This window comes from Dromaius novaehollandiae, chromosome 1, assembly GCF_036370855.1.
Source record: "Dromaius novaehollandiae isolate bDroNov1 chromosome 1, bDroNov1.hap1, whole genome shotgun sequence".
In the NCBI taxonomy this organism is placed as follows: domain Eukaryota; kingdom Metazoa; phylum Chordata; class Aves; order Casuariiformes; family Dromaiidae; genus Dromaius; species Dromaius novaehollandiae.
In genome coordinates, this window is record NC_088098.1 from 188,344,926 (window position 1) to 188,370,042 (window position 25,117).

The following is a 25,117-nucleotide window of genomic DNA, read 5'->3' on the forward strand; positions in this document are numbered from 1 at the left end:
TTTATTTCTTATTTTCCCATAGTACTAATTATATAGTCAAATCCATTTATAAATCTGAGCAAACATATGTAGGACTTGCTTCACTTCTAATGCAATGAAAGAAAAAAATACTCATACTTTTAAATATTATGGCATTTTTATTAATGGTCTGTTAAAAGCAGGTAAGTTCATACGGAAATATGAAATTGGATATTTTTATGTCCAGGCTGTAAACATTATATATCATTAGGTAGTAGCTAATGATTCCTGTCTCTGAGGCAATTAAACGCTTTGTTTTACAAGGAAAGCCCACTGAAAGTGTTCAGATCTTATAGAAACTTATATATGGAAACAGCAATTTACACAGTGATCAGGCATTGTAATAAAACTCCAGAGGTCGGTACTAAATGACAGTGCAATGCTGGATTTTAACGTGAATCACTTAAGAAGCATTTAAATGATCCTACATCTGTTACTTTTTTTTCTTTCAAATTCCATTTAATTCAGAAAGTTTATATACTTTTTTCTTTCTTTTAAATGGAAGATCCCCCTTTATTTGGATCCCCAGAAACATTTTATGCTTGACATTATTTGCATTTTTTGTCTTTTTATCTGTATTGCCTAAAAAATATTTTTAAATACCCTCTTAATTAAGTATTTAACATTCAAGATCCAGAAACGAAGCTTTGTTGCATACCACCTCGCAATGCTAAAATGCATTCCTAATTTCTTCTGACATGTCCCATGCCTATTTGAAGGACTGGATTTCACACACATTTATGCACACGTATCTAAATTTGACCACCTAAGCTGCTTTTGGCCATGATCTTTTTTTTTTTAAGCATTGACCTTTAAGTCCCAAGGAAAGTGCATGCAATGAAAGCTAAAAAAATAAAGGTTTCTATGAATGTAATACTATCACATCCAGGTCAAACAATACATATTTCATGAATAAACAAACAGTACTGACAGAGCGGATCTTTAGAACCCCTTCGGTCCAGAGATGATTTTTCTGAAAATTATAGGCTTTGACATTACCTACATTCAAACTAGGCTGTAATCTGCACAATAGGTGGGGAAACAATGAGCAGGAAGGAAGTAAATAGAAAAAAATGGCACCCTTGGTTACATTAAGCCAAAACTGCCTCACTAAGGAAATGCACCATTTTGATTGCAGTAGTTTCAATTTGAGTGTCTTGGTTTGTTGAAATACTGCATTATGAACTTGAGCCAGTTTAGGAGAGTGATATGGGAGCCAAGGCTGGTCACTGAGCAGAGGCTGCTTTTAGTCAGATGTTAACAAAAAAACCAAAATCAACATTTCACATTGTTTTACATAAAGGAACTGTCACTAGTTATTTTTTACAGAGACCCTTCTGGTATGTATTGTGGAACTTACTCAGCATTTCTCAAACACGGTAACTGGGTGCAGAGTGTCTTTTGCCCCACTCAGAGGGATGAGGGCAGGGCTGGCCTACGTGCTGCCCGGGTGTCTGTCTACCTTCTGCCCTTCCTCTGTACTCACAGAGGCCCTTGAGCTCACTGATGTCACCAGAAGGTTTTATAAACCTTGCTGGTTCAGTGCCCACAGCCTCGATTCCCGCCCGCAGGCCAGGTCCAGTGTGGATGCCCACTTGGCTGAATTTCCTAGTTAGCTGGGATGTGTGCCAGTGTAATGCAGTGCATGCGGGGCAGGCTTCGGTAGGAGCTGCTACCCAAGCACTGGGCTGCGCCAGTGCAACATCTTTCAGCATGTTGGGAGGTGAATCTGGTAACTCTGTCTTGAGCCTTGAAGGGTGAAAGAGCCAGAGCCTTCACCCCAGAAGTCCTTGGCTTAACCAAATATGTTGGAATTCCCATCTTGGGTTACATAGAGCCTGGTACAAATCCTGTCAGAGCACAGACATAGGGCAATGCTATCATTTAAGTTTTGCAATAAAGTTGTGCCCTACCCTGGATATTGTTTTACTGTCTGCATTAACTTTTATCTGTGAGCCTGAGTCAAGTGCTTTTCAACCCCAAATTATCAAAACAAATCTTTTCCCCAGGGCAGTTTGAGTTTTGATGAAATGGCATTATGTACTGCAAAATTTTTTGACCAGTTTTCCTGTGTGAATACAAAACACTGACACAGCAGCTGAAGTATGGACTTCTGCTGGTGGAGGAAGTCGTACTAATCACTGAGGGGATGGCAAAACAAGCCTAGTGGAAGTAGATGATCCAGCATATTTCCAGTGAGGGTTTGAGGCAAATGCCTCAAATGCAAATGATTTTTTAACACAGCATTTTCCAAAATAATTTACTTTTGGCCCTTTTCCGAAGTAAATTCTACCACCTGTACTTCTCCCCGCCTCCCCCTGACCTTTCAGTCATAACCAGCAGAGACTGACATGATGACACTTTTCCTCATCTTCTTCTCCCAGGACTTACTTCTCTTCTGCTTCCTTCCAAAGGAACATGATTGCTTGGGAAATGTTCCTCTGATATAATAAAGAACAGTTACTTCCACTTTAGAAATGAGTTTGAGATCATTTAAGGCAATGAGGTACTTGCAGACAGCTTTTGAGGACTACAGTTGGTCATTGAAGGACTCTGTGGCAGAGAAAGTATTTGCCTGAAGGTCACATGACTAATTATATTAGTTTACTGAGCACAGCCATCCAACTTCTTGCCTTCTCCAGTTGTAAAATACTGCAAAAGGAACTTACTTAAAGCCACTTCATCCAGTCTTTTAAGATAAATAACTTCTCAGCGTTAATATACAATTGTCCCTGCTAGAAAATTCAAGTAAACATTTCATTAGCTCAGCATCTTCTGTATTGGGGCAAATGTCCTTCTGTGCAACACAAGGTGGGATTTAATCTTAACTCACTTCAGCCATTTAGAAGTTAACCATCCAGTCTAACTTAGCCATCCAGTCCCCCTCAATGGTGAGAGAGAGGCATGTGCAGAGGGCAACTCCTCGCACTTAAAATGGGCATGTAAAGACAAACTGCAGTTTATTTGAACAAGGTGTCCTTATTGCCCTCTGGAAAATGTGTGTGAGTTTCACTTCTGTGATTTAATCATAAAACCATTTTATCATTTTAAAACTGTCCATCTTCTTTCTCCACTTCTCTTACGTCTGGGGATAGTAAGATGGGAACAAACACATAAACCTCAAGTGGAATTTCCCTTTCCTTCATATTTTTTCAAGTTTCTTTTTCTCGGAAACAAGCAATGAGACAGTTTTCTGACTATGAAAACACACAGCAAAATAATCCATGTCCTGACAAATACTATGAACATTTACTGCCCCACTGGGGTGCCAGGGAACATACCTAGTATAATGCAAAGGAAGATTTTTTCATTCTGTCTAGAGCAATGAATGTAATATCCAATGCAAGTTCTTGATGGTTAAATATTTACACTCCAAATAAATAAACACCTAGTGAGATGTACCTTCCTATCCATTAGAAAAATTTCTCTTCCTAAAGAATTTATATTACTTTATCATATATTCAGAAAAACAAGTTTATATCTTCACTGGATGATAAACTAGGCACAAAGAAGTCTACTGTAGCATGTTAACTTAGTTTTGTGACACAGGTATACTATGAACATTTTAGCAGCGAACAAGTCACTGTCTCATAAATGCAGATGGGTTTAAAAAACAAAACAAAACCAAAACAGGCAGGCAAGACAAAAATAACAGTTTTCTTTCTTTAAAGTGGAAAATGCTAGTTACTGTTTTAGATTTTTTTGTTCTTAAATTCTGAATGTTGGCAAATGGACTCTCACCGTACATCTATGCTGCAGCCATCTTTACAAAACTTTTTACTAGTGGACTTCCACATTTCCTAAGACAATGTGCACTGACCTTCTCCTTTCAAACCTTTGACATTCTGACCACGGATAAGGGCTGCAAAGGAGGAGTATTTCTAGAATGGAAGAGGACATGCTCTTCAGCTCGATGGCAGTCAGGCCTCAATTGCGGAATGCTCCCACTCTGCTTGCTTTGCTAATGAAGTTTTTCAGAAGGTCATGGTCCATTTCTGCAAAGCCTTGAGTTTGTGTAACAACAGTTAAGTGGTTTATGCAAAATCTGAAGCAAAATTCTTCCAAGTCCTAGGAACAAATTGAGGTCATTAGTTAAATTGGCAGTATTGTGAAAGCATTGGCTTGGCCATGAAAGATGCATGGATCCTAACATCCAATTAGTGTTCAGTGAGACTAGCAGCAGAGATCTAGAAACTAGGATTTCTAGATAGTAAAAATGGTTTTGTCTTGTCCTGGTCTTGCTGACCCTGGTGCTAAAGCGAAAGCGATGCTTAGATATTCAGCATGAGACAGGTACAAGCCATTAGGCCATACAACAGTGATTTCATACAGCAAGTTTTGCCCACTTAGACTCCTCACAGTGTCAGTCCTTCTCTCCATGTACTGGGTCAGTCCCCTTTGAAGTTGGTTGCTACATAACAACTTGCTGTTGAAGAAAAATGAATTGTCTTCTGCAGCAAGCCGGGCTGGAGACAGCAGCAAAGCAAGCTTAATTTGGCAGTATGAGCCGTGATCTATAAACTCGTTAAAGGTTACAGCAAAAAGAAGCCTCTTAATCCATGTCAGTTTTATTCTATGTGACCTACATAAACATTGCAGCCAAGGCTGAACACTGGAAAGAAATTTAGCAGAATAGCTGTGCATTTTCCTTTGAAGCCTTGTCTTTAGATTGAATGTTTCAAGTGTATTGCCACTGCCAAGACATAACTAAAGCTTTAACAGAAGCCAAGAAGCATAAAAATATCCCTTAAAAAGAAATAAAGTGGTAAAAAGGTACAGAAGTAAATTGCCTCTCTCATTAGAAAGTGTTGGAAAAGAAAGAAAAGGAATGAAAACTGAAGTAAAAAGGAGGATTAGAAGAGTGAAAGCACTGACAGCGTAGAATTCAATACACCTCTGCATTGCCACTGCCAGAATCTGGGTAACTATATATTGCACTAGTCAAAACAAACTTTTACGTTAAATAAAATGAAAGGTAGCTGCCTTTTCTGGTACTGATCTGTGAAGAGGAGCACAGATACCAAGAAATCTGGGTCACTAATTTTGCAGTTTCGAGAAACAGTGGCTTTTAATTCTGTTATATAGAAGATAATTAATCTAAAATTTGCCCCAGTGTACATTAGAAGTACTCTTAAAAATAATCTGCAGAAGCAGATCTTTGTGTTTGTTGAGGATAAGATAAAGTATCATGCATTTTTAATTCTAACAACGGATGTGTGTTAAAAAGTCAAGTCAGTTTTCAGTTAAGTTTCTATGTTAATGGCAGATAAACACGGCACTATAAAATTTCACTTGCAGTGCTCACTATTTAATGACCAAAAATTGAATTAATTTTATCTTTCCAAGATTCCAAAATACCAGGTTTCTTTTATAATCCAATGATTTCTAGAGACATACTATGCTCTCCATTTCTACCCTAGCAGTTTTGGACCCAATTTTCTGCTGAAGTCTGATACGCTGCAGCTGGTTCTCAGACCAATTTTTACTATATTAATGTAGTATAGTGTAAGAGCACTATCTCTTACTTAGTGATTCCTTTGACAGAGGCTATTCCATATCTTTAATATAGAAGCCTTTCCTGCATTTCTTTGAAGCAGTTCTACTATATCCCCTCTGAGTTGAGGGTGTGGGGAGGAAGGCAACAATCCGCGCATGAGTTCGACATGCACTGCACTGAGGGCAGGTGAACCTACCATCATCTTATGGTTGTGCTAAAATATTACATACATTTTGAACAAATACTATGTATGCAAATTAAAACACTGAATCATAGAGGAAGAGTGAGGCAAAATATATTTGCTCATCTAATCAATCCCTTTTATTGTGTTTCTGTCACTATAATCACTAGTACTTTGTTTGGGCTAGTTCTACAATTTCACAATACACCTAAATGCATCTGTAGTATCTCCACCTGACATAGGCCAACCAAAGCTCTTTCTGTTCTTGAAATGTTCAAAACTGTTGCAAAGTTTATAAAAGGAGAAACTCCAATGTAAATTTTTAATGAAAACTTCACTGTTAAGAAACTCAGATCATCTGTTCCTCCTCCCTGGTCCCATCTTCCCTGATACGCTGGACTTCTACCTCCACAACACACTGGAAGTACAATTCCTATTATTTGCTCCCCAATTTTCATGCCATTCATTACTGATTATTAGTCTTGATACCTTGGCAACAACTCTGTCTTTATGGCTCCACCTCCAGCTAATAATCTCTTCATTTATTAATCTGACTGACAGTACTCATTGTATACTTCTGGCTTCCTCTTTGCAATCCCTACACAAATTCATCTCATTTAGTATTCTGCTGCCATACAGCATAGATGACTTCAACATTTCCTAACTCTACTTTTGTTCCTATCCCTTCCTTCTCATGGCTGCCTGTGCCTGAACAGTCTATCTGATTATATTCCCAGACTCTCCTGCTTTAAAACTTTGTCCTACAGCTCACAGCCAGGCAAAAGCAATATAAAACAAATATTTTTGAAAAACACTTTCAGCTACATCTTTTGGCTCTTCTAATATGGCATCTTCTCTTTTTGGACAATCTTAATTTTATTCTTAGACAGCAAAAGGAATCCTGAACACAAGGATCAGGACTTCTCCTTAGCTAACTAAGCTGCTCAGTTGTAACAATGGCTACTAAGTCTAAAATACATGTCTCGATTAACAAAAATGACCACATCATTATTTCCGCAAATAGCATAGCACTAAAAAGTTAAGAAAAGGAAAACATCTTTCGAGGTATTTCCCTGTTTGCAAATAAAGTGCTTGCAGTACAGCTGATAACAGGTTGAGCGCTAGTCAGACATTCCAGATATTCCCTATGGCAAGGAGCTCTTGAGCCAAGGGCAGCCCAGGTGACAGGATATGGAGAGAGGAATAACAATAGGTAATTTTTTGCATGTCAGCATGATTCATTGTGAACAACATAGTGCAGACGGATTTTTGATATGAGCACAAATGTGAATAGGGAAAGACTTTGCAGGTAAATTCACCACTGACAGTAAAAGGCAGTACTACGATGACTGTACCAGACACTGACAGATGACCTAAGAAGGTGGAGAACTTCTTCAGGAAGTCAAGAGACAATGCAAGATCCAAAGGTGGAGAAGTGAAAGGTGACAAGAAATTCCCATACCACATCATGCTAGATGACAAGGCAGGAAGCAGATTAAGAATCCTGACTCACAGGCACAAGATGACAGGCCAGAAAGATAACATTAACAACTTCATTTTTTATAGCTTAAAAAGGGGGAAAAGTATGTGTCTGGGAAGCCAGAGAGGGCAATTAATAGTAATCACATCTCATAAGTTAAATGCAGCAAATAATTCTATTAAACAGTATTTCTCAGAAAACACTTGTTTGCCTGATCAAAATAATCTCCATACCTGAGCTTCATATTTGACAGCGGCTGAAAGAAGAGCAATCGCATTCTCTTCACAAATGCCTTGTTTGATTGTTTGCTGGCAAAGCTTTTTCAATCTGTTTTCTCTATACAGTGTTGCCAAATCTAGGAGCCCTGTGAAAATGCAAACATATTTAACTATCCTTGTGCAGAACATATACATTTCTATTCATATTAATCAATTCTGTTATTTTAGGCAGAATTCATTGAAAGCTTGATCTATTTTTTTCCCACATGAAGTGCTTATTTTTAAAAGTCGTGAAAAAAGGTTTGTATCAAAAAGAGACATTTTTATTAATATACAAGCATCCTGTCCTCTTGTTCACTATAATACCTCTTATTCAAGGTATCAGCTAGTGACCCAAGTCCTCCTAATTCATACAGGGAACAGTTCCCTTTTCATTCATGATCAAATTGCTGCAGCTACTCAAACAGAAAAGTCTTAGTGCCATTAGTGACTTTTTAAGGCAAAGTAAGTTGGGGTCCCTCCTGAATGTTAACTTTTGATCTTATTTCAACCCCCAGCACTCATGTTTCCTACTACTGCATCCCTTCTTCCTGACATCTGGAATATAGCAGTAACTCAGACTTAAGTGCTAATAAAAATAAAACTAAACATGATCAACCTTTGCTTTCCTCATCCTGTTATGACACACAACTATAACTTTCGAAACAGTAACCTAGAGTTACATGCATTTATGGCAACTACCTATTGCATCTTCAGGAGGGAGTCTAATGTTGTCTGTGTACAGGTATTCCAGGAAGGCTCGGTAAACAGGATAAGCAAATTCATTCATTTCTATAATTTCATCATCACTATTCAGTATGGAACGAAAATGTTCACACCTACAAAACAAGAACAAGAGCTGCACACTGTAAAGAGTTAAGCTTGATAAATGAGCTGCAGCAAGACGTTGATTAAAAAAAAATCAGTCATAGCAGACAAAATACATAACCAAAAGATCTAGCCAGATGAGTTCTTGGTTTTGAACACGTTAAATTTTTCAGAGTTTTCTATATAAGCTTCACACTTCAGAATTTTCTTTTATTTCTATTACTAGTAGTTTACAACAGGTTCCTTATCCTACTTGTAATATCTTTAAGGATGATCCATGCATTTTTTAATGTCATTTTTAATGTCATTTTCTTATGTGAGTTATATATTAACTATTAAATCTATTTTATTACATGTCTCATAAAAGATTACAAATAAGTTTACAAATAAGTTATACAATTCTCACACTTCAACCTCTTTCTCCAACACGATCTAGTGAGGAGGGAAACAATCACTAACATTTCAGATAGTATTTATTCTAGTGTCACAGTCCATGTATGTGGACTTAATATTATGCAAGATAAAACGCTATGCACATCTGAGCATTAATACTTATAATTAAAGTACTTATAATTAAAAAAGGCTCTCACCCATGTAATTCATCATCTTTTTCTTACAAGTCTGAATATTCTCATGACAGACAAGCTACAAACAATCAAAAAGCATTGCCTTTGATAGTTGTACTCTATATCTTCAAGCTCACAGTAACTGTCAGTTATTCCTTCCTCAAAAAATACTCTGTAACTTTGAATTTATTGGATACTTTTGAAAGTTTTTGCCGATGAGAGTGAACATCACCACCTCACATAACGACTTCCTAGAACAGCCACAATTTAATTTGATACTTTCATACTCCATTATTTTCTCTATAACTGTACCACACCTGAATTTGCTCTTCTTTTACTAAAAGTATTTTATAATAGTTTGGTTGTTATCCTTTTAATGTCTCTGGGACAAGTCCACATCATAAAGACAGCATAACTTAGATACAAATGAAAAGTAATCTATTTATTTTACTACTTATTTTATCTTTTCTACATTCAATTTTGTTATTTACAGAATTCTTTTCTTGGTATTTTTTTTTTCTAGTAAAGTAGATAAACATCAAGTCAAATTCATAAAGAAGTAAAAAGTCATAATGTAGCTTCTGCCACGTTCCTGTATTGCATTCTGGAATTGGAAGAGGCAAACAAAACACCACCACTTTGTTTTCTTGAGCCCTGTATTGGTGGTAGCAACCACAACTACCACCGAGCTGTGGAAGAGAACTTGGATATGGACAATTGCCCCCTCAGCACCACATAAAAGTAAAAAGATACAGAGAGAGGGTGGTGCACTCTCTTCCCTTTTGTAAGGACTATCATGCTTCAATCTCCAAAGCACCTTGGAGCAACTCATCCTTTCGAGTGCCTTTCCCTCAATAAAGGGAGACCAAATAACTCATTTTGGCTGGCTAAAGGCAGAGCAGATGCCTCCCACCCACATACCCATATGCATCTCTTACTGCAGGCAGTATGCTGCTGTCCAGACTCTTACTGAGTTGGAGGCTGCCCTACCATTTCAACACCATCACAAACTAATAACCACAGAAAATATTATCTAGTTCAGCAATATCTATAGCACAAGATGGCAAAAAAAGTCTTCTCAAGTGGTAAAAAAATGATTGGACAATAAAAAGGAACTTTTACCAGCATGGGACTCATGACAATGCTCTGGGAAGGGATGAATCCTGCAAAATACCATGTTAAATATATTATCCTCTCAACCAGTTGCAACATGAGACTATATGGGTTAAAGAAGGCATTAACTTTATAGACTATGCCACACGCTCTATTATTCCTGAAAAATTGTTTGATAATGCCATACATTTATAGAATTGGACACATATTCTTCCTAGAATGCCATATAATCTAAGAAAAGTGAAGCAATAAGAAAGAATTAAGGCAAAGTTACACGTCATCTAATTATCAAGAAAAATCACCTCAGAAATGCTTTGGGGAGACAGAAGATTTGAAGCGGTATTTGATGAAGGGCACTTGGCAGACAGGAAATAAGGCAGTCCAAGCAAAAAAGATACACAATAAGCAGTAAGCCTGATGTACAAGAGATGAAAACAGTAAAGGGAAGAAAATACAGGCAATTGAAGCAGTAACAGGACAGCAGAAAAGAAAAAAAAAAAGCAAGAATTAATACCTAACTTTAATGTTATGTAGTAATATACAAGAAGTCACTAAAGGGATTCAGGATCAGAAGCAGGAAAAGAAAAATGGTGATAAGCAGGACCTCTTTAGAATAAGAGGTAGCCAAGCATTTTGACAAAGAAAATAGTGAAAAAGAGAAAATTACTGTAATAATAAAGAGGATGGAGCAGAAACAATTCACAAGGCAGCAGAGATCTGAAACAGTGTTTCTAGTATAACCTATCAGCAGCTGTGCCAGCAATAACAAACTGATCTCTGTATGTTAATAACAAAGTGATTACTCAGTAGATCTGCATATGTCAAATCTCACTGTGATGTGGTGTTAACTTGCAAAAAGCTGAAAAAACAAAAGGAGAAGCCAGCTTAAATTCAAATTAACTGATAAAAAGGCTTAAAACAAAAAGATATATCTGACAGAAAAGAAGAAATAATAATTTGAAGAGCATCTACAGAAATTGCTGAAGCAACTGAAGGGCCCTGTCAAAATAAAGGCAGGCAGGCAAGAATAAACACAAAAACAATAAAACTGAGGATATCAGTAGAGGAAGCCAAGAAAAGAAAGGAGGAGAAACTGATTAACTACTGGGAATGCAGCAGAAAAAAGATAAGTAAGTGAGCCTTTTACTCAGCAGGAAAAGGTCATTAGTAATTGGGACAGTTTAGGAACATGCAGGAGGATAGACATCAGATGGAGGAAAGTGTGGAAGAGGTTGGTAGTAAGCAGCATGCTTGGTAATTCTAAGCAGTGAGAAAATGAGGAAAATAAGTTAACAGTTAAGAAAAGCAAGTGAATCTCATGACTTGGGGAAAAGGGAGTTTGTAAGCCTAACTCAAGATTTTTAAGCAGTGATTACTCAGCATAGTAGACTAAACTATATAGTTTATGCCTTACCTAATTTTGAGAAGAACTTTATGAACATGAATGTATTTTCCATCCACTAGAAACTTCAGGTCTGCGGTTTCAGGGTTGTCAAATTCCTTCTTCAGTGACTGGGCTACTGTTAGATGGTCATCAGGCTCTAGTATATAAAGAGGAATTAATAGTGACTAGTAAGTATAGGTATCACTTATAACAACATCCTGGGTTTACATCAGCAATTAACACTCTTAGTAAATACAGCTTCCCTTTAAAGTTAGTAACAAAAATAGTGTGTTCAGTATGAACCTCTAGAAAAGCAAATAAAGTGCAGCTTTCTTCAGTCCTTGCTAGTTCTCTACTCCAAATATCCCTATCAAAAATAAGTCCCACTCCTCTAACTCTTCTGTATGAGGCCAGAAAAAACATCAACAGTCTCAGAAGTTTAATGCTGCATCTGATAGCAACTACTATCAATTGTTACTGGCAAAATTATTATTAAAAAAAAGTTGTTTGTTATAAAACACTTAAAAGCTCAGTAAAAATCACAGTAACATTTGCTAAAAGACTCCCATGAGGGAACATTATCTTACTGTCAAAATAAAGTGATTACCTAATCAATACATGTAAAACTCTTTGGTACAACACCCTCAAAGGTAAATACTAACAGTGCCTGTTTCGAAATTTTCTCCTCAGAGTTATGGTGTCACCAGCATTCTTTGTATGAATGTCTTTCCTGTTTGTATCACACAGACAAACGGGCCACAGTGGACGTGACAGCTGCAGATCAAGTTACCACACAGGCTTGACAAGTCACCCGTTGTCTGCATACAAATTTGTATCTCCTGAACTGTTTCCAATTCCTGATCATATTGGGTAGCCTCAAAGAACTATTTTCTTTAATATTGAGGAAAAAAAAAAGTAAAACCCTCCAAACCTCATTTGTAACCCAGATAACATTTTTTCCCCTTACCATACGAATACCTATTATTGGTTTATTCAACTTTTGTGGGTCAGGAATAACCTGTTCTCTACAGAAAATTACATAAATGTTAGGTCCTGAAATTTTGTAGCCTACCAACCCAGAAGAAAGAATATTACCCTGCTGGAAATGGAAAAACCGCCATCACAAGCTATAGAAAAACTTTGAACACATAATTTGATACTGTCACGCTTTGTTTAGCACAGTTATTTTCAAACACATTTAGAGAATGTCATTTATGTCCAGTTATATCCAATAGGGAAATAATTATGGAAATGTTTTGGATTTCAGGTGAAAGGATGAGAAAAACAAATCCCAATGAAAATATATTAATAAAAAAATCCTTCTGAAACCATGCTATAGTAAAGTACTGTATTAGTTCTTATTCTGTATGACATCGTTTATTTATTCAGACCTCTGCTGAGTTAAGTACAGTATTTTTAACAATCAATGGAAAACTTATGCTCTACTGCAAGGGTGTTGCGGCAGTAATGGTGGGAAGGGTTTTTCTTTTTTAGGGGAAAAAAGTAAAATAGTGTTTTAAGACAGGGAAGAAAACCTCCTTGTTTTGCTGTTTGCTGTGGAAAGGGACTGGAAGAAATGAGAGGTTGAAAAGAGTAGGTTCAGAATTGAGAAATATTTCTTAGAAGAGGACAAGAAAAGGTGAATTTGGCAGAAAGAAGCACTGGAAAACCATAACAGACAAATTCAGTCTCAAGCAGTCTTCTTCACTGAGAAGTGAAATATAGAGGAAGGCAGGTTTTGCTTCTTACCTTCCCCTGTTCTCCTTTGAAAAATTCCTCCATACTCTGCACTAAACCGAGAAGAAAAGGCAGGAGGAAAAGTGGAGGGGAAATTAAGAAAAGAATTGCAGTGAAGATCAGCTGGGATGTGGGAATCGACAAGAAAGAAAATGCATTCCCAGAACACTGCAGTTAATTTCAGTAACATGAAATAATATTTTAACTGGACGAGAAGAAACAGAAGCTGAAGAGCCTCAGAGCTCTGTCCGTGTACATAAGAATAAACATTTAATTGAGTTTTGCAGCTAAGCTACAATTAATAATAACCTCACATTTTCTTCAAAAAATAACTGATTTTCATGGAAGAAAAATCTAAACTTTACTACTAAACATACTACGGATACTTTTATTCAGAATTTACAACTGATATACATTTATTTATGTGAATGAACTGCCTCATTAATTGGGATTTTAATGCAGTACCATAATTTACATTTAATCAGTAATAGGCAAATATTAACATATTAATAATATCTATAATAATTAAGCATATAAATTATGTTTCTGAAGAAGACGCTCTAGAAAACACTACTGACTTCCCAACTCAGTTCTATAATCTTTCCTAGACAACATTTTGAGCAAATGAGGAACTTTGGACTATGCCCTAGAACATGAATTTAGACAAAACAAATTCCTGAGGGCAGGATTCTCCATTTAATCCTCTAGTCTCTCAAAGCTGAAATATGAGTACTATTAACAAAAGTGCCTTACCTCAGCATTTGGAAGGCATTAGGGAGCAAAGAGTGTTCTACAAAGTTGTCAGACCAAAGCATATAGCAACAAAAAAGCAATTACAAAGACAGCACAGAAGTGGAACAGAAGCATGATGCACTTAATACAGTTCAAATTACAAATAAACAAGCTGCTGCATGCAAGCTTCAGGCTTAAGCTCCCAGGTGACATCTACAGACAAACCCAGGAGTCTCATCTTTGATTAGGCCAGAGAAGCCAGTAACATTATTAGCCACAAAAATGGAATAGAATTTGTAGCTGAAGAATGAGCTCTCTGTTAGGCAATGCTGTAAATGCCTCGTTCTAGTGACGATGCTTAACTCATTCTAGTCAAAGCCAGCAAGACAGATCTTAATGTTAATTGGGTATATGAGATCCAATAACTAGTCTCCTCAGAAGCACAGGTCATGATCATTTCCATCTCATCATCATAAGACTTTGACTTCTAAGCATTCACGGTCACTCCTGAACACAGGAATTTGGCTCCCTCATTGTATCCTCATACTTGAGGATATCACAGAAAGGATATCAAATGGTTCCTTCATGTTTCCCTCACGTCTCCAAACTCAGCTTCTTCACCCATCATGGCCATTGTACAGTAACACTCAGTGACTACAGAGAAAGGATTGTGTGAACTAGCTATTCAGACCATCGTTCCCACACAAAACAAGGCACTTCCCCATAGAAATAAATCACTTTAATAAAACAGACAGTCATTCAGCACTGCCATCAGGCCTCAGCAAATTTTACAATTCTGTATTAACTACTATTTATGCATGTTTAAAATTATGCTTCCCAGTAGAGATTTTTGCAACAAACTAAGTTTAGGCTTCAAATACATGCATGGCTAAAAATGTTACAATAAAAAATATTTAAGCTCACCTATTGATAGAAGACGCCACATAACGGCGGGGGTAGCAAAGCAAGCAAACACATCGTCAGTGCAGACAAAGTGCGTGAGGTGAGGAAGGACCACAGACTGGCCACGGCACTGGCCCCACATGTACACCTGGCCACTCTGGGTCTTGGCAGCCGAAGTGTGGGCAGAGTGGCAAGCTGCAATCTCTATGACTCTGAATTCACAGCAAACAAAGAACAAAACCAATTACTGTCACAGGAACAAAATACAAGAAAGAATCTCGCTACCTCCTCGCTTTCTCTGGTATAAAATATTTTTGCAACGCACTTCAGATTGCAGGAATATTTTCCTACCGTAAGTGGCAAAATTAAAAAGGTTATCAATGTTTCTTCATATAGTGTACACTTAGAAAGTATCCTGGGAAAAAGCATCTGGGGAGTGAGGAGACACTGTTGCAGCAGAGCATTACGCCTGCTGCAACACATCAAGCAGAAAGGGCTGGGTAAGTGATTTTGCATTTCGGTTTACAAGAGAAAATTAATGAAAAGCTTTTTTTTCCTATTTGTTTATTGGAAATGGTTATAAACCAGCAATTTAAACATATTTCTTTACATTAAAATACTGAAGTGTCATTACTCATACCATTATTATTACTTATGCTTAATGGACTTGACCTTTTTTGAACATTTTCAAAATGAAAAATTAGAACCAAACAGAGCACTAAATATTATTTCTAAATACATTTTAGCTATGGTAAGCCATCTCACTAATCCTAAAGTTCATTTAGGATTTCAAAACTCCCATTGTGTACAACATTACACAATCCATTGTTTTACAGTCCGAAATACTGCTTGTTTACTTGTTTTCCCAGCTGCCTGGGGAAAATAGCAGGAAAACAACTTGTTTAAAGCTGCATATACCAATCTTGCAGGCTTTAGTGAGGTAATACTCTCATTGCCATCAGAAATGCATATTCTGGCCAACGAAAGGGAAAGGCAATATAGAAAATTAAAATTTGTATTAAAATGTGCTAACGTTTCAACTGCAGCCAAAGCATCTGGAAAAAATCCAGTTACGTTTTAAGCAAAAGCACAAACGTACACAAAGAAATAGCAACCTTCAAAAACACGCCATGCCTCATCGCCAGAGAGGAGTTGCCTTTTCCTTACAATAATGGATACAGACAGCAGCGTAACAGGACATCACACTTTTCTAATTATTCACAATAGGAGGTCAAAATCAAGACCTTAGTAATAAGAAACATATTTAAATTTCTAGCCACATAAAGACACAGCTTTGCATTAGCAACAGAAATAACTGTGCCACCACCTATCAAGGACTACAAGAGAATATTTAACTTGTAAAAAGCTAAGCTTCATTTTCAGGCAACAATATCAAGACAGAACACCTCATCTTCTCTCTCTCTCACTTTATCAGCAACATTAATAGCAGAACTAACACAAATTGCCAGTGACCGCTCTTCACTTTTTCTGTGTATACTCCTTGACAAAACCAGCATATTTAAACATAGTTTATATTCAGAGACAATACAGCTTTTATTGTTGACTTCAAGCAATGAAATTATACAACCAAAGAGAAACTGCAATTAAGACCTGTAACGTACAGTGTGAGCTGAAGCAGGAAACAGCACGTTTAAGCTCAGAACAGTTTCTCTTTCACAAGGGTGGTTACAGGGAGGATTCAAGCACTTCCAGGGAGAAATCAAACCTTAATTCACTGATTTTATATGTCAGACAAATTTTTAAATTGTTCGTGTTTAATTTTGTAAAAGAACCATTGCAAAAAATTATAGGCTATTTCTTCCAAAAATAAATTGACAGAGCCATAATTTTCTGCAGCTCTTTTGAGAGTATGCCGACTAATGACTGACTGCTAGAATATAGGTATTACCTGTCCTTATCCACAATTACTGTTGTAGGGTAAGACTGGTTACTTTTATTCCCAGTACCTAACTGGCCATATGAATTGGCTCCCCAGGCGTAAATCTGACCTTCGTCTGTTAGCACTAACGTATGTGCATAGCCACAGGCAACCTATAATGAATAATAAAAGGAAAAATCTTATTTTTATGTGACAGCAAGTTAATATAGACAGATATATGTGATGTTGTACATTAATGTTATTGGTTCTATATCAGTGCAAAAACATCTGATAAAAATTACAAAAATTACAAGTACAGATAAGATTACTAAAAAGGGAAGCAAAGAAGATGAGTGACTTTAAGGAAAAAAATGTATCACTGAGGAAACCTGCCAGATAATTTCAAGAGAACAGCAAAAGAATAGCTAAAAATTGAGAAAGAAGATTGTACCGCAAATAAGAGCATTATGCTGTAAAATGAGGAAAAGGCAGATTAAGTCTTATGTCGATCCTGCTTTATGGGCAACTGTTCCAATATACACAGCTTACTGCTGTAAAAATAGGCGAGGTTTTCCTGACTGCTCCTCTCCTCCCCTCCTGCCAGCTACATCAAAGTGTCCCTTATCTTGTGCCAGAGCTCAACGGATCCTTGCTGAGACAATTTACAGCATTGGAAGGAGCCTCTCCATAGCTGGGCCTGAGGACCACCAGCACTGGCACATTATCAGCAACAGGAACAGCCAGCCAGGGAAGAGAAGAGACAGAACTCTCCATCTTGATGCCAACTCACCCCCTCTCGTGCAATCGCGCTCTGCCCTGCTGAGCTACACCTCTTCAGGCACCCTGGGTAAGGTGGCCCAAACTGCCACTTCACAATCTATATATGTTGCAGAGTACTCCATATGGAGGTGCACAAAGCAGCAAAATTACCTGCAGCAGTCTTGCTCAGCATGAACTAATGTAACCTACTACAGCTAGATGGCTATCAGTAGCCAATTTAGCTTGTTCAAAACTAGCTCATGTATCTTTATATGGTCTGCAAAGCAGATACACCATAAATATGTGTATAGCTCCACTGACTTCCATGAAGTACATGATGGGCTTTAAATTAAGTATATGCCTAAGTGATTTGCTGATTGGAGGTCTACAGATTGATATTAATGGATATCAAGCAAATAAAGTGGATGGAAATGGGATCTAAGACATACTATTGGAGCGCTCATACTCTCTAAACAGGAGAATAAATACAGGTGAAAATAATATTCACTTTATTATGTTTTTCTCCAACAGCAACTGTTCCTAGCAAAGCCACTGCCCACATCCTAGAAACAAAATATAAATCCATCTAATTATATGACTTATTTTCAAAGATTAAAAATAATCCTTTGCTACCTGAGTAAATGTATTAATTAGGATCCAAAGTTCAAAACACTCCTGCAAATCTTCACTAGATTACAAAAACAATGATGTCTAGCAGAACGTGTCATTTTCCTAACTGTATCCTCTATTTTGGATAAATGAGATTAAAACTTTTAGCATAAATTTTACAGTCACTTTAAATATTTCTACTCAGTCAAAAGAAGTTATTAGTTTGCTAGTTACACTGAAGGCAGCCCAGTTATTTGGTAGAATACAAATACCACCCAAGATCAAGACCAACCATTGATTCACAGCCATTGTTGACCAAAAGCAGTTGGAGACAATTCATTCAGACTCCAAACACCAATTAGTCACTGTGCCTGGAGTATGCAGTTCTAGAAATGATACTCAGTTCTGCCAGAAGGACAAAATGATAAACTGTAGCATTTTCCCAGAAAAAGATAGGGGTTAATGAAGAATAGGACAGTCAAAGATGACTTACTTTTTATTACACTAACAGAAATAAATTTCAGAGGAAAAAAAGACTAAGCCTTTCTAATTTCTTAGTCTTCTTTAGGTAAAACCCTGACCTCACTGGAACCAGTGACAAAACTCCTGCTGAATTCCACCAGGTCATAACTTCTCCCCTGCTAACAGAGGTTCATTTTAAGATATACATTTTTATTCCAACAAACTGCACTTTAGAAAAACAGATAAATGACTATCTCTTTTAGATGTAAAATATGCCTTAGTTATACCCTGTATTTTTAGTTGTTCATAAAGGGTTTGACATATAGACATCACACATACCCGCTGTACACGAATGCCTTGCAAAGCTGCTATTCTGCATGGTGTTGGCTGATTGCCACTGCTGCCCAGTCCAAGCTGGCCATTACCATTGTAACCCCAGACATAAACCTTAAAAACAAAGACAAGGATTTAACTATTTGCTATTATCAATTTCTTTAGAAATAAATTTAAGTAATTCATAGTTGTAATAGTAACTCTCTTCAATATCTCCTTGTTCCCTTTCATTAGGATCTGCACTTTAAATGCAGATATATATGTATGTATGTGTATACATTTTTTGTTGTTGTTTCTTCTGCACCTTAAATGACAAATTTTTGATGCAGCATCTGTTAATAACACAAACTGCATCCTCCACTAAAATTCTATCCCTTCATGTTCAGCTTGCTCTGTAAGGGTTAGATTATGTAAAACTACAATTCTTTAAAATGAAGAGTGGACAATAAATGGTTCACAGGGCCATTCCCCAGGTCACAGAGCAAATTCAGCATGAGTACTTCCTTCTTTCAAAGAGCTAATTTCTCATACAAAAATCCTCTAACACAAAAGTAAACACAGAAAAATAACTATATACTGGAAACTATGTCAAGCAGTTCAAGTAGACTGTTAACACATTTATATTGTATATAAGAAAAAAGGGAAATACTGAACTCTGATAATTTCAGTAACACGTCTTCTTGTTTTCTGCAAACAGTCTAGGTCTAAACTGCTTGGAGCAGTGAATCTGAAGAGGATCTAGTCTGCCTAAAATCTTCAGCTCAGATGAACTAAAGCAATAGGAACACTACATCACTTTCATATCCTCAAAACATTCACAGGACCAGGGAGGTGGGAATAGAAACAGTATGAGAGTGATTCAAGTGGTTTTGCAAGGGAACTAATATATAAACTGTATTTTTATTTTCTCTCTTTTTTTCTTGAGATAAAATATGTACTGAGCACTGAAAATGAAGATAGCATTCACTGAATGTTCTCACATACTTGATACTTAAGATTCTAGCACATACAGAATAATTTATTTTTCTGTGAATGACAAAGACAGCAGTGGAATAACACATTAATCGGCACTTTCATTTTTGCTAGCAATATAATACCAGCTCTAAAATTAGTAAATCAGTGATACAAACGTAAAGTTATTTTTACATTTGAGAAAATAAGACTAATATGAAATGTCCAGTGAATAATAAAACCAGATGTTTATTTGAAATCATGATGTGAAATTGAGTCAGACTAAGAGATCCTATCACGTCTTTATAGTCATACCACAGTCAACCCAATTGATTAAAACAAATTATCACTCTTTACTGCTAGGACTACAGACAACTTCACAAGCCAGGTACTAGTGCTTCATCACTGGTCATCCACTGCACCTGTTTAGTTTACTGGAAGCACAAATGCAACCATGGATAGAAACACTGCAGAAGCCAAAATAGGAAATTTGACTTCCAAATATCCTGTACATGAAGTAGGACTGACAGTTAAGTAAAATAATAAATAAATAAAATATATAATATAGTTTCTATATGATTTAATCCCAAAATTTGTAAAAATCTCCTGAACTTCACAATGCTTTTTCTCCTCAAAGGAGAACTGCATTTGCAAGTAAATTCAGAATACAACACTTGAATTTCTTCAGCTTAAAAGCCAACTTCTGCAGTTGATTCAAAGCTATATCTGATAAATTTTATGTGTAACCTCATAAACCATTATCAAAAAGCAAATATTAGTGAACAATTTTCCATTTCACTCTGATTTCCTACTAAAAACTACAGCAAACATGGAGAGTAAGATGTGCTTATGTATGCAGGAATATATAGGACAATTTGACAAAGATTTTTACAAATAGTACAAGCGGGTAGATTTGAGGGAATCTGGAGATAATATTTTTTCAGTGCTTTTTACTATTATAGCACATTATTGGCAGGTATTAAAATAATGTGCATTCTGCAATATGACATAAAAGAAAATAAAATTCAGTCAGAAAACTTCACTTAAGATTTCTTACCTCTCCATTTTCTACTACAGCCATAGAGCACATCTGTCCACAGGCTATATTAACTACTATTTTATTTTGTAGGCAGCCAGTAACTCTTCGAGGAATTGGCTGATTAACTGTTGAACCGGATCCAACCTGGCCCGAGTTATTATAACCCCACGTATATACCTGTTGTAAAAGAATCGTCATAAAAAAGGCTATATAATACAGTTCTAAGTATACTGAGTTCTAAGAGAGAAATAACACACACAAAAAATTGCATCAAAGATCTGGGAAAACACACAGGTTTATGATTTAACTGTTTCTATCAGAAATATGATACTTATTTATATATTCCACTCCTTTATGCTCCTCCAGTCAAAGGCAAAGGCAACATGACAGTTTTATTAACACTTTTTCAGTCTGTGGGTGTGCTTTAAAACATTTGTTGACAGCGGCACTGGAAGAATCCACATTTTTAGTTTTCCAGAACCCAAAATAGAATGGCTAATTGGACACCTCAAAGTAAATCACAGAAAAACTTTTCACTTCAATGGGTTGAACTCCTTACATGAACATGGTTTTAGTTAATGGCAGATTTAATGTTGTTAAGAGACTACACTAGGGTAATAATGTAGGAGGTGACTGGCTGGCCTCTGCAAAGAAACGATACTCCCTTATTACAAGCAGATGCCACACAAAAATCAATGTCCTGCACTTTAAAGTGGATAGACCCAAACAGATTTTCCATTTTTATTAAACATTTGTGTTGTATCAGCACTGTGAGGATAGCAAGAAGCAGGATGTAATGCACTAGGTGCTGCATGTTCTCCTGTTTTCAGATGTTTGAATTTAATTAAGAGAAAAGAGAGATTTATTCTAGTTCTTCTCACCTCTCCATCAGATGTTAACACCATAGAATGATGAGAGCCACAGGCAACTTCAGTGACTTTCTTGTTCACCAAGTTAGTAGAGACTTGACAGGGAACCAAACCATGATTTGTTGTACCATTGCCCAACTGACTATAAGCATTATGACCCCATGTATACACTTCTCCTTCTATAATAAAAATGTAAAAAGCTGTTTTAAAATCTCTACCTTTTCAGTGACTACAAAGCATACAATTACAAATTGAAAAGTCAAATTCAGTAACAAAGTACATAGTTAAGTATGTATATGATCTCTTTGGTTCTTAAACCCACATACCAATGCCATAATCTTAGAAAACAAATCAGATAGCTAAAAGAAAGGAGATAGTGCAGTACAGAAGAATAAAAGATGAAATGACCATCAGGAGTCCCCATTTCAATTTCTATCTTTGTTACTAACCAATTTCTTACTCCAATCAAACAAAATTTCTATGTCTTGTGTTTCCTACTTTTGAAATGCTCAAATAAACTTTTCATTCATTTGCAATATATGTGAAGATGCTCATATGAAATTACATGATGGTGATACTTATCATTTAAAAATACTATGCACACCCTGTATTTCAAGAAACATGTTACTGAGAACGTAAGAAATGTCTGACTGGGTTAGACCAACGGTCCATCTAATGCAGAATTCAGTCTCCAACTGTGGCAACAGAAAAAACATGCACTTTAGAGGAAATGTGAGCCTGGTCACTTTTTGCAGTCCATTCCCCTTGTACTTCCCAAGCATCTACAGTCATTGGATTACAAATATTATCAGGTATAGTCCTTCTGATTCTCTTTAATGTACATATATAGGCCTGTTATTCATGAAGCTGTCTAACACTTTTACACTCTCTATGTAAAAAACAACTTACTTTCATGTTTTAAATCAAGTGTCCTCTAGGTACAGTAGTGCAGGATTTGGTGAATAGCAGTTACACATTCATCTTGTCCACCACCGTCATGATTTTCTAAACCTAAATTGTGCAGTTATTCCAGGAAAACTAGGCAAAACAATTTCTTCAGATTTCTAAAGAGACCACCAGATTCCTTATCTGATATTTTCGCTAAGAAGAAGGCCTCCCATTTCCACCCTCAGAACTGCAAAGGCAGAATGTGCTACACTAACTCACTATTTTTCTACAACAGCTTAAATCTACTGGCTCTATCCTGTCAAAAACAACCAACCTCCTTCTTGTTTCACCACCATGAGGGTACAAACTTCAGTAAATATGTGAAATAGGGCCACATAGAACCACATCCCATAAACTGCAAATGACAGGGATTAATTGAAGAATTGTGAATGACAGGGATTAATTCAAGAATTGTGAAATAGCCAAGGGCTATCTAAAAGATAGGTTAAAAGATGCTGTGCTGAATGGAAGTTGCTCATGTGAACAAAGTTACTAGTAGAAATCATCAAGGATCAGTTTTGGAACTGTTTTTGTGCAATACTTCAGTTCATGACCTGGATAAGAGATACGAGTGTGTCAGTGAAATCTGCCAGCAACAAAGCTGGGAAGAAAATATGGATGTAGATTTAAGAAGCATCCATGATGGGTGACCTTGAAGACTGGAGAAAATGGTGGAATGCAGTTGAGTCTAAAGAGCAGCCACACATTTCATCTCACCTACCTTTAACCATCTAATCTAGACTAGTCAACTAGATCTTCTCTAGTTGAGAGAGAGAGAAATACTAACAACATCAGTCAGGTCCTGACAGAACGTCACTGGGAACACAGTATTACTCATTTGTACTCGATAATGAACAGATACACAGGAAGGCTGCCAGTGTGATGTGGATGACAGAACACCAATGAGACAAGGAAAATAAAAGAGCTTGACTTGTTTAGCCAAGAGACAACATGACTGGTCTCTAAAATGCATCCAGAAGTAAATACAGGAAAGAGATGCATTTTAGCTAAAGGACAGCATTGGCACAAGAACATACAGGCATAATGTAGCCACTAAGACATTTTGAATGCAATCAGAAGCTCCAAACTTAATTGACAAAAACATTCCAGAAGTAGTAATAAGAAGAAAGCTGAGGTTGAAAGGCTTATGAAAAGAACTGGCTATGAAAAGAGCTAGCTGACATACTGACCCATGAAAACGTACTGAACCTGAGAGCCTAGAATGTCCGTACCAATCCTATTTCTTATGTTTCCAGCACAAATCTCTCACAATCTGCTAGAATAATTAAAATAGACCTATATGAAAAAGTAACATTCTTTAACAATCATACTTTACCTTCTGTAGCAAGAACAACATGAGGGCCACTTCCATAACTCAGACAGGCTAACTTTTTGCCACATAAAGTATCTAATCTCCTTGGTTCCATAGTGCTCTGGATGTCACCTGTTCCCAAACACCCACTGCAGTTTGTGCCAAGCACAAAAACCTGTTATAAAAGAATCACAGAATCATAATTTAGGTTGGAAGAGACCTCCACAGATCATCTAGTCTGACACCCTGCTCAAAACAGATCTAATTAGATCAGGTTGCTCAGGACCATGTCCAGTTGAGCCTTGAACACCTCCGAGGACAGAGATCCCACAACTACTCTGGACAGCCTGTTCCAGGATTTAACCACTCTCATAATAAAATTTTTTTTCCTAATATCTAATTGGAATTTCTCATGCTTCAGTTCGTGTCCGTTGCCTCTTATCCTGTCACCATGCACTTGCAAGAAAAGTCTAAATTCATCTTCTCTTTATCCTCTGATCATGGTAGGCAACCATTACTACCGAAGTATTTTCAATATGAATTGATCAAAATGTTTTCCTGATTCTGTACACTATCTTTTGTAGGTATACTAACATAGTTCTGGCTTTCATAATAGCTTGACACATGGACGACCAAATATACCATGCTCACACACACTTTTGGACAATTACCTCATCATTTTCAGTTGCATACAAGACTTCATTACCAGCACTGCCAAATACACAGGCTTGACGAATTAATTTGAGCTCCTCTTGGGAACAGAGAGAAAAAATTGGCCATTTCCCAACATCCAGCATCTTCAGGGCTGACAATAATGTTGCCTCCAAAACCTGATATTATAAAAAAGATACCAAATACATAAAAAGAGGAAAGTGTATAACTTTGCAAAGTAAAAAGTATAAATTCATAGAAACAGCATTCTCTCCTATCTCAACACCAAAACAATATTTCACTTCAGAAAAATACTTGGAGGGAAGCCATTATAATAAACAAATAAACTATATCATGATCCAGAAAGAAAGGAGTATATGTAAAGTACCATATGAGAAGTTAATTGCTGAGGTCACATTTTCACTATATTCATACGACGTAACTCCTAGTTTACAGGATCAAATGTACTAATATAGGCCGTAAAGTGTACACTCAAAACTTGAAAACAATTTGTGCCTTTTCCCCTGGTGTCAAAGTTATTGCTAAAAGAAGAAACCTTAAAAAATTTGCTGAAGAACATACTTATCCTTGAAAAATACACATATTTAT

The 25,117-nt window shown here is 36.7% G+C and overlaps 1 protein-coding gene across 8 annotated transcripts in view; it reads right to left on the reverse strand.

The window, feature by feature from the left end:
• Positions 1-117: 117 nt before the first annotated feature.
• LOC112988164 (RCC1 and BTB domain-containing protein 2) overlaps positions 118-25,117 on the reverse strand; it is a 37,318-nt gene continuing 12,318 nt past the window's right edge. For all 8 annotated transcript variants that reach the window (XM_026108429.2, XM_026108425.2, XM_026108428.2 and 5 more), the window contains 11 exons: positions 24,529-24,687; positions 23,882-24,032; positions 21,610-21,776; positions 20,747-20,905; positions 18,745-18,852; positions 16,606-16,748; positions 14,718-14,908; positions 11,355-11,481; positions 8,136-8,272; positions 7,410-7,540; positions 118-4,086 (listed from right to left, as the gene is read on the reverse strand). In XM_026108429.2, the coding sequence (XP_025964214.2) occupies positions 3,946-4,086; positions 7,410-7,540; positions 8,136-8,272; positions 11,355-11,481; positions 14,718-14,908; positions 16,606-16,748; positions 18,745-18,852; positions 20,747-20,905; positions 21,610-21,776; positions 23,882-24,032; positions 24,529-24,687 (1,614 nt within the window). In that variant the 3' untranslated portion in view covers positions 118-3,945. The remainder of the gene's footprint in view (positions 4,087-7,409; positions 7,541-8,135; positions 8,273-11,354; positions 11,482-14,717; positions 14,909-16,605; positions 16,749-18,744; positions 18,853-20,746; positions 20,906-21,609; positions 21,777-23,881; positions 24,033-24,528; positions 24,688-25,117) is intronic.